General features: G+C 35.1%; 2 protein-coding genes across 3 annotated transcripts in view; one reads left to right on the top strand and one right to left on the bottom strand.

The window, feature by feature from the left end:
• LOC149782494 (ubiquinone biosynthesis protein COQ9, mitochondrial-like) overlaps nucleotides 1–14806 on the top strand; it is a 69291-nt gene that overhangs the window by 41268 nt on the left and 13217 nt on the right. The window contains exons 5-6 of the mRNA XM_089933917.1: nucleotides 6619–6703; nucleotides 13155–13259. Coding sequence (XP_089790043.1) covers nucleotides 6619–6703; nucleotides 13155–13259 — 190 coding nt within the window. The remainder of the gene's footprint in view (nucleotides 1–6618; nucleotides 6704–13154; nucleotides 13260–14806) is intronic.
• LOC149782496 (uncharacterized) overlaps nucleotides 1–14806 on the bottom strand; it is a 110333-nt gene that overhangs the window by 41098 nt on the left and 54429 nt on the right. The window lies entirely within an intron of this gene.

The following is a 14806-nucleotide window of genomic DNA, read 5'->3' on the forward strand; positions in this document are numbered from 1 at the left end:
CATCTGTGTCCATTTCATACCCTTAAATAGAGTCCAATTCATTTCAACATTGCCTAACATCTAGTATAGGTCACATTGGTTACATTTGGCAATTTTGCTTTTTTGTCAGTCCATAGCAAAAGCAGTCTTTGCTTTTTACTCAGTTACCTGATGCAAGCTTGATGTTAAATAGCTCAAGCTCACGAAATATTGATATGAGATAAGACAGTGGGTTAAAAATCTTGGTCCCATATATAAATCTATAAATACAGGCTTTGTTTTTTAAATCGATGAATCAGTTTTATGCAAGACCCCAATTTCTTAATAAAATTTGCATTTACAGTGCAAATTTTATTAGGTAATATGAACATTGTGTTGATGTGGCTAAATTTTACTTCTCAACAGTCTGTACACATCTTGATAAGTTAGACGTGTGATAAGGGTAAGAGAATGTCAAACTTTGTGTTATTTTATTTCATCAGTGTTACACTGGCCCAGGTCACAATGGAATTCTGAAGACTATTGCTTTACTGATACATTTTATAGTGAGGACACCACAAGTTATTTCTATAGGAATACATTTTTGTTAGACAAGAAAAATTATGCTAACATTCAAAAGAAGGATGTAAGTATCTCAGCCGATTCCCAGGTTTCACATAATGTATGCCACCATAACCTATTTAGAAAGCACATGATTTAGAGACAACAGCTTGTTGGCCTTAGTTTAAGTGGGGTCATGACATAATTGTCTTCCATCACTTTTGGCCAATCAAGAATTTTGGCATTGATCATCACCCTTGAGTAGTTCTCTACAAATGGAGATTTGACAGAAATTGATTACTGTGTACAAATGTTAATGATATTTCCAGTGTGAAAAGTAATTACATACTATTAAAAATATATGCTGGTGTCTTCACTTTGACATGATGATGTATTAATAAAACTGCACAGTCATGAAAATACATGTACCTGGGCAGACTGTAACACTGATCTGATGAAAAATCACAAAACTGGACATTTTCTGGCTTTTAGCATCCCACGTATGTAACTTATAAGCTATGTGAGAGATCATGGAAAGTCAAAACTTCTCCACATGAAAATCATATCTAGATTTTTTTAAAATAAAGAAATCTTGGACTAGGTGCAAAAGAACAATTTCTCAAATTATAAACCTTGTTTCTTATTATATATTTATCTAAGGTGAGATGTATTAGAATCATTTTAAAATTACTGATTTGACTCATCAGAGGATAATGTTTTTATGGTTTTGATCCTTTTTAGTATCAAGTTTGTATCAGGTGCCTGACACTTAAACATTGCAGCAGCTATGAGGTGAATACAACTACCCCACTATTCTTCAAGAAGGACAAGAATATCTTTCATGTCACCTCAAAGCTCATGAGAGAGATGCCTGTCTTCATTGTCATCACATCATTCCTTGGTATCATGTGTGACTTCCGTGTGTCACTATTAATATCATCATCTCATATCATGATGGACATAACATCAGATTTGGAGAAAGTTAAAACTATGCATAGGGAGATCAGGTCACTACTTGACAAGCAAGTGGTGGAGAACGTTAAAAAACTGAACTTTTTGGTGTTTATTCCAGACTCTTTCTAGTGTGAATGGCCAGTGGAAAGCTCAGATTGAGCATTGACCTCAACTGTCACAAGAAATACATTGCCACTCTGAAATTCCAGATGGAAATTGCTTAACCAGTCTAGATTTTCCTTCACGAGGATGAATTTGCTATATATTTTGCCTTGACTAATGCATATTTATACATCCCTAGTCACAAGTTAGGTATGCCTTCCTCAAAAAAATATACCAATTTCTTACGCTCAACACAGCTCCATGGGCATTCTCAAAATTGATAAGCTGGGTCATCACCCCATTCTGATCATCTTTGTCAACAGTGACTGTGATGTATCTAGATGAAATGCTCTGAAGCACATGATAAATTCTATTCTGGTGATTGGCAGGAATGTTCTTTACCTAGGCTTTTTTAGTCAACTGATGGTCTGGATATATATTTTATCACCATTCTCAATATTGTCAGTAATTGTCAATTGTTGAACTTAAGTTAGTTTCCAGCTGAATTTGGATTACATGTACAAAAAAGAGAGGCCAGTAGCTTTTCATGGGTTGGTGGTTCTTCCCGGGGTTTGACAAGGTTCTTCCTCCACCAGTTATATTAGCTGCCATGTATAGCCTATCTTGTGCTGAAAAATGCCGTTAAACCCTACAACAACATTATTCCCATGTCATTTGTGCAGCAAAGTTTGGTTCTTGGTAGGAGTCCCTTTGGATGAGACCAAACCAGAAATTAGAGGATGTACAATGCCATTCATACAGTTGGGGAACCCAACTGTTGCCATATTAAGTGGCAAGTAGGATTCAGAATGATTACCTTTTCATGTCTGGATGGACCCTTTTATAATGTTGAACAACTCAGTGCTTTTATCCTACCTTCTTGGGAGACCAAATCACCTGAACTATGCTTTCTGATTTAAAATTGTCTGCACTGGTGGTCCCTAAATGGTCCAATCATCAGTCAATCTTTCATCGGTTTCATGCACTTTGGGTAAGCCTAGTAATTTTTTTTGCAACAAGGTTAAATCACAAACTGCCCACCTTTGACTCACTAGTCCAAGACTTAGAAGCTTTTAGCAAAGGACACAGTATCAATCAGTTAGGTGCAGATTTGGGTCTTTGCCAACCCTCCACCTTTTATGGTTTTAGAACCAAAAATAATATGAAAATTGAGAGGTAAAAACTGCAAACTTAATCTGATAGTCCCTCTCAGATGGGACATGCCTCTAGTCAATAGCCTACTCTGTTTAGCAATTGAAATGCCTACAAAATCCTGGAAAAGCTGTGCCTATTAAGGCAGCCATGGTCACATATGTATTTCATCCCTGTCTGGACCAGCTCCTCCTTCATGCCTGGCTCTTGTTGGGATAGCTCTACAAAGAAGGAATTTCAGCCTTTGTAGAGAGAATGTCACGAGCTAGAAGGCCCTCCACGCTAAAGACATACAAGTCAAAAGTGGTGTGTGTTCAAGGACTGGTGCCCAATCAGTATTATCATCTCTATGAGTTCTTCAGTCCCTCAGCTAGCTGATAGTTTTCCCTGGATGTTCGAGTTAATAAAGTTAGCCCCAGTTACCATCAAAGGCTTCCCTGCCATTATTTCCAATACTTTCGAACATCACAGCAAAAGAGATATTGGTCATGATAAAGATGTTAGCCAATTTTGACTTGAATAGGCCAAAATCACTCACCCTGTTTTCTAAATGAACTGATCATGCATTTTCACGTGGCTCAGTTCACATTAATTCAAGCCTTCATATAAGACATGCTTTCTGATAGCCATAGGTTTAACATGCAGGGTGAATGAGTTTTATGCCCTTTTAATGGACCCAGCCTATGTTCAGTCCAAATAAGATGGTTTTATGGTCCTAATGATGCAGTTAGGCTTTGTAAATAAGAATTGTCTGCCATCAGAGAGTCATCTTACTCAGTCAAGAAATTGAGTTGAAACCATGTTAGCAAGTAGCCATTGGAACTTTAATGATAAACCTTCCAATTTTACACAATTTTAGCAAATATTTACTTGTTATGTGTATTTGATTTAATTTAATTGTTTGTTTGTTAGTTTTAATTTTTATTTATTTATTCCATTACATGTTAAAGTAATGTAATTTTGTGTACTGGAATTTGACATTTTCCAGAAATTAGTTTGACCTGACTTTTTCATAAACACCTATTATTAGAACTTTGTATCTTATTACTGACCTAGTTCCTGCCTTGATTCAGAGTTGGAGTTAACAACTTCTTTTTTTATATTTTTGTAAAAAATTCATTCTTTATATGGGATTGATAAGAGTGAAATCAAGGCTGAATGGGAGTATGTAATGTTAAGCATTTGAAGCTTCGATCTTGTTCTAGAAAGTGTTTCCGTGACTCTCATACGGGTATCTATTTTGCATCTTACTTAGACTGTATAATTGTTTTCTTGAAATGAACCAGCCAGTTGGGCTTTTAAACACTTTGACATCAAGGTGGTGTTTTTTTTCTTCTGTTGCGACCAGGTGGAGTTGGATTGTAAGAGATCAATTCTTTTCACTGGGAATATTAAAGTGCTCGTACAGAATTATAGGACAAAGACATTTATTGAAATTTTATTCAGAATTCAAACACTGGAATTTTATTATTTGTTTTTTCAACAAGAACTGTTGACACTTCAGTGCTATACTGACTACAGTATACATCATTGCCTTCCATTTTAAATTTTTGTTGGGACTCAAACTCAAATTCATTAGAACATTTTATTACTAGGACTTGTGATTTTTAATTCTTGGATTATTTTTGGATTTGATTCTTAAGACCATAAGTTTTTTTCCTCATTTTTACCTTGTTTTTCTACAGAAATTATTTGTAAAATTTTACAAAGCTTCTTGTTTTCACTCTTTTCTTGTTGCGTTTATTAAGAGCCTAAACGTAACATACTATAGTTACCTTTTTGAGATAATAAGCCCATCTTCTACTTTTTGACAATTTGATAGGCTAGCCCCCTGGTCTTGTGATGGGTGAAATATGTTACTGGGGGTATACCAGTTTGATTTGCCGAGCTTTGATGTAGTTATTTTGATAAAATATTTCATCAGCTGAAGAAAACTGTCTCAAGTTGATTAAACATGGAGCTATGTCAGGCTATGTTGTGAGGATTAGGCACATTTGTATTGAAAGTCAAATTTGAATAACATTAGAAGTAATTAGTATTCTTAGAATTTTCAACCAGTGTTTATTACACTGTTTTGGTGGTTCGTTTATCTCTTCAGATTTCATCCAATAGAGCAGGTGAAATCAATTCACTTTGGCTGACTTATTTTTTGGATATAACCTTGGATTGTCTACAGTTACTGTAATTTTTAGATCCTTGCATCATGAAACAATGTAGCATTAGGATTTGATTTAAATCAGTGAAAAATTTCTTTAGTTTTAATGAGTAATAATTGAGATGGGCTATTTAGGACTCTCTTCATTGCTCGAATTCAGAGCAACATATACACTACTGCACAAGAAATGCACATATCTTTTCTTCCTATTTGCAGATTACTTTAAATGCAGTCATTTTAATGAAGAAAGTTATACATATGTGTGCACAAACTTTCAAATTTCATATTTTTTTAGGTACAAGTTATTTAATCTGCTTTCAAGACAGATGGAATAAAACATTCAAGTTATAATTGTTAGTAATTAAAGTTATAATAGTTTGTAACTAAAGTTAGCTTCCTTGTAAAAGAATAAAAATGTAAACTTTTTATTTTGTGTCAGTTTTACAAACGGTTCTAATAACTTATTGCAGATAACAAATGTAAAGTTTGTTCCTATTGGATGAAAATTGATCACATGATATTAACTATACTACTGTACATGCTGTTTTATACTACTATACATGCTCTTTTATACTACTGTAATGCTCTTCTTGTCGAATTTTATGACAATGATTGCCAGATACAGACTTATTCATTTCAGTAGATGACATCATGTCACACACATTATTTGTTGCAAAATTTCTTGTGTTTATGAAGAATGTAGTGACCTTTCCATATCAGATATAGAGTGGTCCATATCAGCAGATGACATCACATCACATTATGTACCCACTTCATAAGTAGTTATAGCTTGAATATTGTTATTATATTGCCCTCTTCATAAGTAATTATAGCTAAAATATTGTGATATTGCCCTCTTCATAAGTAATTATAGCTAAAATATTATGATATTGCCCTCTTTATAACTAGTTATAGCTAAAATATTATATTGCCCTCTTCATAAGTAATTATTGCTAAAGTATTATGATATTGCCCTCTATTTAAGTAACTATTGCTAAAATATTATGATATTGCCCTCTTCATAAGTAATCATTGCTACAGTATGATGATATTGCCCTCTTCATAATTATTGCTACAATATTATGATATTGCCCTCTTCATGAATAATTGTTGCAATGATATTATGAAATTGCCCTCTTCATAAATAATTATTGCTACAATATGATATTGCCCTCTTTTTAAATAACTATTGCTAAAATAGTATGATATTGCCCTCTTCATAAGTAATTATTGCTAAAATATTATTATATTGCCCTCTTCATAAGTAATTATTGCTACAATATTATGATATTGCCCTCTTTTTAAGTAATTATTGCCTCAGTATTATAATATTGCCCTCTTCATAAGTAATTATTGCTAAATTATTACCATACTGTTTATGAGTCAGATATTTAACTTCGGTAGCATTTGAAATAGGGGAAACAGGAGAACCCAGAGATAACAATGAGCATAAATAGGCAGATCTTATCCTTGCATGTGCCAAATATGGTAAAACCCATGAATGTAAAGATGCAAAGTGAGTGTGTTACCACTGTATTATCCAGGCCCTAATACCAAATGGATTGCTCATGAGGTAATAATATGTGGAGGTGAACTTCAAAATGTTATGTAAGCTTTCCCAGAAACTGGTCTACAGTGACATTCTTTTCTATTCAGAAGTTATTTGACAATTTTATTTATGATTAAGAAAATGGCCATTTAATTTTACATTTGAAATGACTTGTTACTTGTTGCAGTATGCCAAGCATAAGTGGATTAATTCAAGGTGCAGTTGAACAGAGGTTGAGGATGAACATACATTACATAGACATATGGCAACAGGTTAGTTTGTGTTAATATGCATCCAGTGTCCAAAATCAGATGAAACATACTTTATATGGACAAATGGCAACAGGTTAGTTTGTGTTAATATGCATCCAGTGTCCAAAATCAGACGAAACATACTTTATATGGACATATGGAAGCAGGTTAGTTTGTGTTAATATGCATCCATTGTCCAAAAACAGACCAAACATACTTTATATGGACATATGGAAGCAGGTTAGTTTGTGTTAGTATGCATCCATTGTCCAAAAACAGACCAAACATACTTGATAGTACTTTCTGAAGAAGTCTATAACTTTTTTCAGAAATGACTACTCTAAAAAGTAGGATAGCTTTTTTTGACTAGAGCAGTCATCCAGGTAAATTCCATGTCATCCAGTAACTCAGATAATTGTGCTTATTGTGCTTTTTTTGATTGTTTCCATAGTTATGTACAGTATTGTGTTACAATTCTGTATTCTTAATTCATTCGGCCCCAGAGATTTTTGTCGTTTTTGCCTGAAATGTGCGTAGGAACGAGATTTGGGGTGCTATTTCTGAATACATCGTAATACAGCAGTTTTCAATGGATTATCCATGAGAATAATGCCTAGTTGTATTAGAAACATCAATTTCCATTGGTTATTTTGCTTGCGCATGAGCAGAAGGGTAAAAGTTGGAGTTCTTTTTTTTTTTTTATGCTTAATAGACCCATCATTTTCGTATGGAGACCGCAATTTATTCCAAATGCCCACCTTATCCTAGTTTTTGCAAAGGTTCACCTGTCTGTGTGCAGTTAAGATAGATATGCCTTAGATCTGAGGCCAAAAGGTCTAAAATCCGGACACAAAATCGCATTCCGATCTCGAGCGAATTTTGGGTGGAAAAAAAACGGGTCCAAAAAATGAGCTTTTTCTAACTGTATTTTGTAGTGCAACTAGAACTTCCAGATTATTTGATATCATTTTAGAGCTATATCTGTCTGCTTTTTTTTAATACCATCCACGTTGGTCTATCTTAAATGGCCTTGATGCTGCAGGCTTTGAAGTAGGGTACAGCCTCATCACGCCTACAGACGGGATCGGGGCCGAATCGGTTAAACTAAGTAACAGAAAGGAGCAAAACCAACAAGTTTGGTAAACTTAACATGTAATTTAATTCTAAGTTATAAAATGAAAACTTACAGTCTTATGAATTGAATCCAAAATAGTCCAAAAAGGTTTTACACAATTCCAAAATAATCGGATGTCTAAATGAATTACTGGTCCTCGAATGGGCTGATGTGCTGGCAGTCTTGATATATCATAATGGCATTGTCCACATCTCCTTTGAATAAATTCACAATAGTCCCAGAATAATATTTTAGTCGGAGTGAAAAGCACTTTGTAATTCAAATGAATAATCCAAACCAACGATTTATTCTCATATTATATCTAAGCTCAACATTAAACACATCTGTGTTTGTATGGTATTTTAGTTTTTTCATTACTTCATTCTTGATTAGGACTATTTACTGGACAAAGACATTTAAAATGAGATGGTTGCTAGGATTGATGCATTGCATGGCTATCTGATAGACAAGTTTTAAATGGAGCACTGGGTAATGATCCTAGATTGGATATAATGTTATTCATTGATGAAGACCAATTCTTATATTGATAATAATAATATTATTGTTATATCTTTCAGACTCCAAATAGGTTATTTCAGTTTCAAACAGTATACAGATTACGTGTGAGAATGTTGTGAAAATGGATAGAGAATCTTTTATATACCATTTTTACCAAGACCACGTCAGTTGGAAGTGAGAGTCAGTTTTCCACATTTTATATTTTATTTGCGCCAGCAGTTGTCTAAGGTTTTGGTATCAGGTTTTCATTTGCATATATTTCTTAAACCCCTTGATAGATTCTCCATGACAAGAATTATTATGAGGCTAAAATAGCTCATCCTACAACATGCTTAGTTGCCCATTTGATCTTTTCATCAGGTCATAATTGTGTAAAATTTTCCCAGAAGATTTTGGTTAAAGTTGTTTCATTTGTTTATATTTCATAAACCTCTTGTTAAACACTTATCATACTTGGAATGAGTCATTTGAAGCTAAGACAGTTCATTCTTCAGCTCTCCTATGACCTTGGAGTTTGGAGTTATAGAACATTTGCATTCAGGTCTTGCCAAAAAAAAGAATTATTGCTTTTATTTCCAGACCCATTTGTAGATTTTCTATAAACTTGGAATGAATCATTATTAACCTAAAATAATTAATTCCATGATATATTTTTGCCATTTTGACCTTGGGTTCAAGAACAGTTTTTCTACAGCATGCTCATTCGACCATTTGACCTTTGCTGTCAAAGTCACATGTTTTACAGTAATGCTTGGATCATGAGCTCCATTTGGAGGATTCGGACCTCAAGTTATACCTGACCATGACACAAGTAGGGCCATAATCATCTATCAAACAATGGTTACATTTTGTATTTAGGTCATTTCAGGCACTATGATGGGGCATCCATGAAACATGAACTTATTTCTAGTTTATGTGATATGTAATTTGAAAAAGTCTAATAATATTGAAGTCCATGAGTTGCTAGCAGCATATGTATGTTAGTCAAATTTCATAAATGTGACAAACACCAGTTTGGATGCTTTATAATAAAATTTTGTGTTATTTATTGTCATTTATGTGCGACTTTGCTTGTTGCATTGCCTCTTGTGATGCAGTATTTAGCCACTCCATCATTAAGGTAGTGTCCAGCTGATAATATGATGTCCAAGATGATGAAGTAAATCATGATGTTTTTATTCTAGCTGTTAAGATCATTTATTTCACTAATTAATGAGGACATAAATAAAATTCATGCATTCATCAATCAATCATCTCTTATTTAAAATATCTAAAAAGATATCCTTATTAATAATGATCTTTATTTCAGCAGCAACCATTAGCAGAATTTGAACCTGTCTCTATGGATTTAATACATACAATCGTGATGAAGAGTGCACCAAAATCATGTGAACTTGATCTAATTCTAACATCACTGCTGCTTGAGTGCTTAGATCCAGCATTGCTTTCACTAACTGATGTTATTAATACCTCTCTCTCATCCAGGGAATTCCCATCATTTTTGAAAACTGCCATTGTAAAGCCTCTGCTGAAGAAACCAACACTCGCCCTTGCCACAGTACTGAAACTACTCTTCTAAAAGTAGTTAATGACATTCTCTCTGCGTTGGATAGCTGAAAGATTACAGACCTCACCCTCCTTGATTTTTCTGCAGCATTTGACACAATATACCATGATATATTACTTCACCGTCTCCAGCTTGTATTTGGCATTCATGATACAGCCTTACTGTGGTTCAAGTCCTACTTGGTCAACAGGACACAAATTGTATCTGCAAATGGAATACACTCCAGCCCAGTTGATCTGTGTTGTGGTGTTCTACAGGGGTCTGTTCTTGGACCTGTTCTCTTCATTGTGTACACTCAGTCGCTCTCAAGTGTCAGAGATCATCATCCAGTGTCTCACCAATTGTACGCTGATGACACCCAAATATACAAATCTAGCCACCCAACTGAAGTTGATGCTACCCTCCAAGGTGTAGAGAGGTGCATTTCTGATGTGAAGTCATGGATGACATGTAACAAGCTGCAGATGAATGATGATAAAACTGAGGCCATTCTGATCACAACACAAAGACTTTCTCATTCACATCCTTTACCTCAAACAATAAATATCACTAGTACTTTCAAGACTGGACTATTGTAATTCAATTCTGTCTGGTTCATCTCAATATCTACTTCAGAAACTTCAAAAAGTTCAAAACACAGCTGCTCAGATCATACTTAGAGTACCACGATCAGATCACACCTCCCCGCTGCTCTGTACCCTACACTGGCTATCCATTCGATCCAGAATCAAACATAAAATTTGTTCTCTGTGCTACTTTTCTCTGATGGACTCCAGTCCAACATACCTATCTGACCTTACCCATATGTACACACCAGCAAGATATTTACACTTCTCTTCTGACCATCGTATACTCATTATTCCCACTATGAAAACAAAGTCATATGGACAACACTTTTTTACATACCAGGGCCAAGCAATGTGGAATGAATTTCCCACTGAACTTAGACACAAAGACACAGTGATCCCATTCAAGAGTGCTCTTAGAACTCACTTATTTCGACTGCAAGAACAAACTTAAATACCTAATAATGTTCTCTACCTTAAAGCATGTTTTTATGTTTTCTAATTTCATGGTGTTTGTTTTCTGTAATAATATCATTATATATGTTGTTTTTTTGGTTTTTGTTTATGTTATAGGTGTTGTCTAATGTTGTAAAGCAGTAGAACTTCTAAAGGTTAGGTACGATACTCCATTCGATTAGATACCCACCCAGACAACCATCCCACCAAAATAGCTATAAATAAGTGTAAAGTTGTCTTCAAACCCAAAATCATACCTATCACACCAAGTGGCAAAGTAATCCTTGAACTAAGAGAAAAGATACCTCTACTAAAAAAACAGGTAACAAACAATACAGACCAGAACAAATCACCATGGTTACAAAAACCATCAAGGATTAACATTGACGCTACCAAATTAGGCAATAAAGAAGGACAAGAAAACTTACTAAAACCTGTACTGGTAAACGAAATCAACCAAAAATACCCGGACTATGTTAAAATATATACCGATGGATCAAAAACAAACAACCCACCAAGAACAGCAGCAGCAATAGTCATCCCTGAATTCAATATACAAACGGGATCCAGATTACCTGACTATTGCTCCATTTACACCACTGAATTCTGGGCTATACTTGAATCACTACAATGGATCAAAGACAACCAAATACCTAAAGCAGTCATTATAAGCAATTCCCTAAGCGTTATCAAATCGATCCAAAATCGCAACACACACTCTAAGGAACAATTCCTCGACAGAGCATGCCAATTAATCGACGATGTCACCACAGCACATCAATTAGTCGAGCTCATGTGGATACCGTCACACATTGGAATCTCTGGCAACGAAACAGCAGACAAAGTTGCAAAAACCAAACTAGGAGATCAATACTCTATCAAGCTTAACTATAGCTCTACAGAAGCAATAAGCTTCACACAAACATATATAGACCAAACATGGCAAGATTTTGGAACTCCTCCACAAAAGGGAAAAATCACCATGAAACCCAAAAACACGTAGATAGGAACATACAGCTACCTAAGGGTACCTATTTAGAACAGAAAACCATAAACAGGATAATAACTGGAAAAACTAAACTAGCAAGCAGTTTTGGAAGGTTTATAGGACCCAAACCAGCAACCATTAACTGCTTTAACTGCCACACCACCGAAGATCTACACCACGTATTCAATATATGCCCAAAATATCAACCCGCTCGGAAAATATTTGTCAAAAACCAAAAAGAGATTGGATTACCACACACGTACCCAGAGTTACTTATGGACAAACAATCAGCATATAAAAATATAAATCAATTCATAGACTCAGCAGGACTTAGGAACAAAATATAATTACTATCCCCACAAAACCAAAAGACCCAGTAACTAGCTAAATAAATGTAGAAGCCACCACATAAAAAACCATAACATATCATTCAATTTTAAAAAAGTATTAATAAATAATTCACTTACGAAGCACCTATAAAAAACTAAGGAAACCGCAAAATCGGATGTCCTAGATGTCCTTAACGAACCGAGTAATCAGCTAGGATTCCTGTCCTAGATGTCTTTAACGAACCATGTAATCGGCTAGGACTCCGGTCTCTTGCTAAATAAAGTATAAATAACATTCAATCTCTAAAAACATCAATTAATAAATAACTTAAAGAGGTAATATCTAAAAACTTATAAATAACATAACGTAGGAAACACACCCTAAACACCTCGACTAGTAATACCATAATAACCTTGAAAATCTCTCTTCATACATGATATCTACTAAGAACCTCTATAAACAGCATAGAACATCCTCCCTCCTTTTAGAACATTTTGAAGAAGAAAAAAAAAAAAAATCTCGAAAAAAAACAAAAAGGCAAATGCAACAAGAAACCAGCGATGTAAAGCAAGCAGGACCGTTCCCGAGCTCTCCTTCCCACTAATGACAGCCAACCATTCAACTGTAGGGACCTTTATGGACCCACAGATTGAGGCCAAACTATCAGGGTTCCTTGAATCCATAAAAGCCTGGGGGAGGTGGCACCATCCCCTTCCCCAGGAACAACTAGCAGGCTGCGGTGCTGTCAGAAAAAAGTGGCACATGCACAATTGTGCGAACGCTACTATAATTAAACTCAACAACAACAAGGTGCTATACAAAGTCCTCATTATTATTATTATTATTATTATTATTTATGCTTAGACAGTGCATTTATGACGTGACATTTTCATGATGATGAACTTTGTGTGACACTTTTCACTACTTTTCAGGCTATGGCTATTCAGGCTCTCCCACAGAATGCCCCAGAGGCTTTGTCCAACCTTGCTGCTTTAGTGGATGACATCTGGCACTATGCTGGTGATCAGTCAACAGATGTAAGTAATACTTCAGGTTTGCCATTTATTATTGCTAATGAAGATAATACTGTTCCAAAAGTTCAACACTGGGCTTCAGAAAAGAGGTATGCCTTATTAGGGCCACACATTGAGACTCACCTTTTCTGTCCATCCATTCATGTTTCTTATAATAACTCTCAAGTCCTAACATATAATTGGAAGCCGTTTGGTAGGTGGATTGCATTACATGTTGACTTAAACATTTTGCCTTTCAGCTCCAATTTTGACATTTTAAAATCTCTCCATCTCAGTAGATCCTTACGTATATTGGCTGATTAGGACAGTCACCACTAACATAGCATTGAAACACAACTGCTTTCTGACTTACATTATACAATCCATGGAATGGAGTTCAGTAGTAGCCTTTTCATACCTTTTACCTCAAAGGCCTTTCATTTCAAAGGGCATCTTTTGACCTGGTACAACCTAAACCTGCAACACAACAGGCTAGCTTCCTAGGTCAATCAGCAGCATTGAGTGAATTTTTTTTTCTCAACAGCATCAATGCATAAACAATATACTATCCTTGGACTGTATGTCACAATGTATCTCCCCCATGTAAAATGAAGTTCTCTACTCATCATTTAATAACCACTTTTATGCAAAATTACTCTGTTTATTTGTATATTGTCTACTTGGGTCTAATTTGGTGATTACGCTTAAGTGTGTCATGTAGTGAAGTTTGTTACATTGAATTCTGATTGTGGTTATCATTTGTTCCAGTCATGGGTTAACAATAACCACCAATCAGAACCTATTATAGCTTATTCCATGTGTGGCACACACAAAGTATTGGCAAAGCAACAGAGAAATGTCATGCAAAAGTGGTTGTTCATTGATATGTAAAGTACACTAATCATATTCATGGGGAGCAAATTTGGAATGTTTCTTTTTATGCTGAGATGTTTATTCAATGCTTGAACATGCTGACATGAATAAAATGAACACGGAATTGTAGAGGGGATAGATTTCAAACTGCACGAGTTTGTCACCTTGCGTAAATTTTTACATGGTAAGTTGGTGTTGTCAATAGTTTTCCTTCTTCATTAACAAAAGTTAGTGTCTGTGTCTATAGCAGTTGTTTTGCATCTGCAGGAAGTACAGTGTGATGGATTTTGTTGGTATTCATCCTTACTCGCACACACTGACTTATTCTGGATGAGATTTTCCTCACACGAGGAGGTTGCACCATTTCTTCTGTTTTGAAGATAACACCTTAATGTCTTCCAAGTTCAAGTAAAGACATGAAATTGGTAATAAGTTTGTTTTAAAGCATTGCAGTGCAAAACAAAGGGCATGAGGTCTAGATGAGTCATGCATATGATCAAGCCTGAAATGACCTAAAAGGTTGAATTAAAATCACTGTCAGGTAGTCTGTTTGAAAGTATTTTTGCTATATTGTCATGGATGAGAATAGCATTTAAGCAGAAATACATACAATATGTCAACACTTGCACCACCTACCATGGACAGACCTTCTAAAGATGAAAAGACCATCTAGCAAGCCAATATGTGTATCAATAATT

This window comes from Sinohyriopsis cumingii, chromosome 15 (assembly GCF_028554795.1).
Source record: "Sinohyriopsis cumingii isolate HCF-2022 chromosome 15, ASM2855479v2, whole genome shotgun sequence".
NCBI classification, from domain to species: Eukaryota; Metazoa; Mollusca; class Bivalvia; order Unionida; family Unionidae; genus Sinohyriopsis; species Sinohyriopsis cumingii.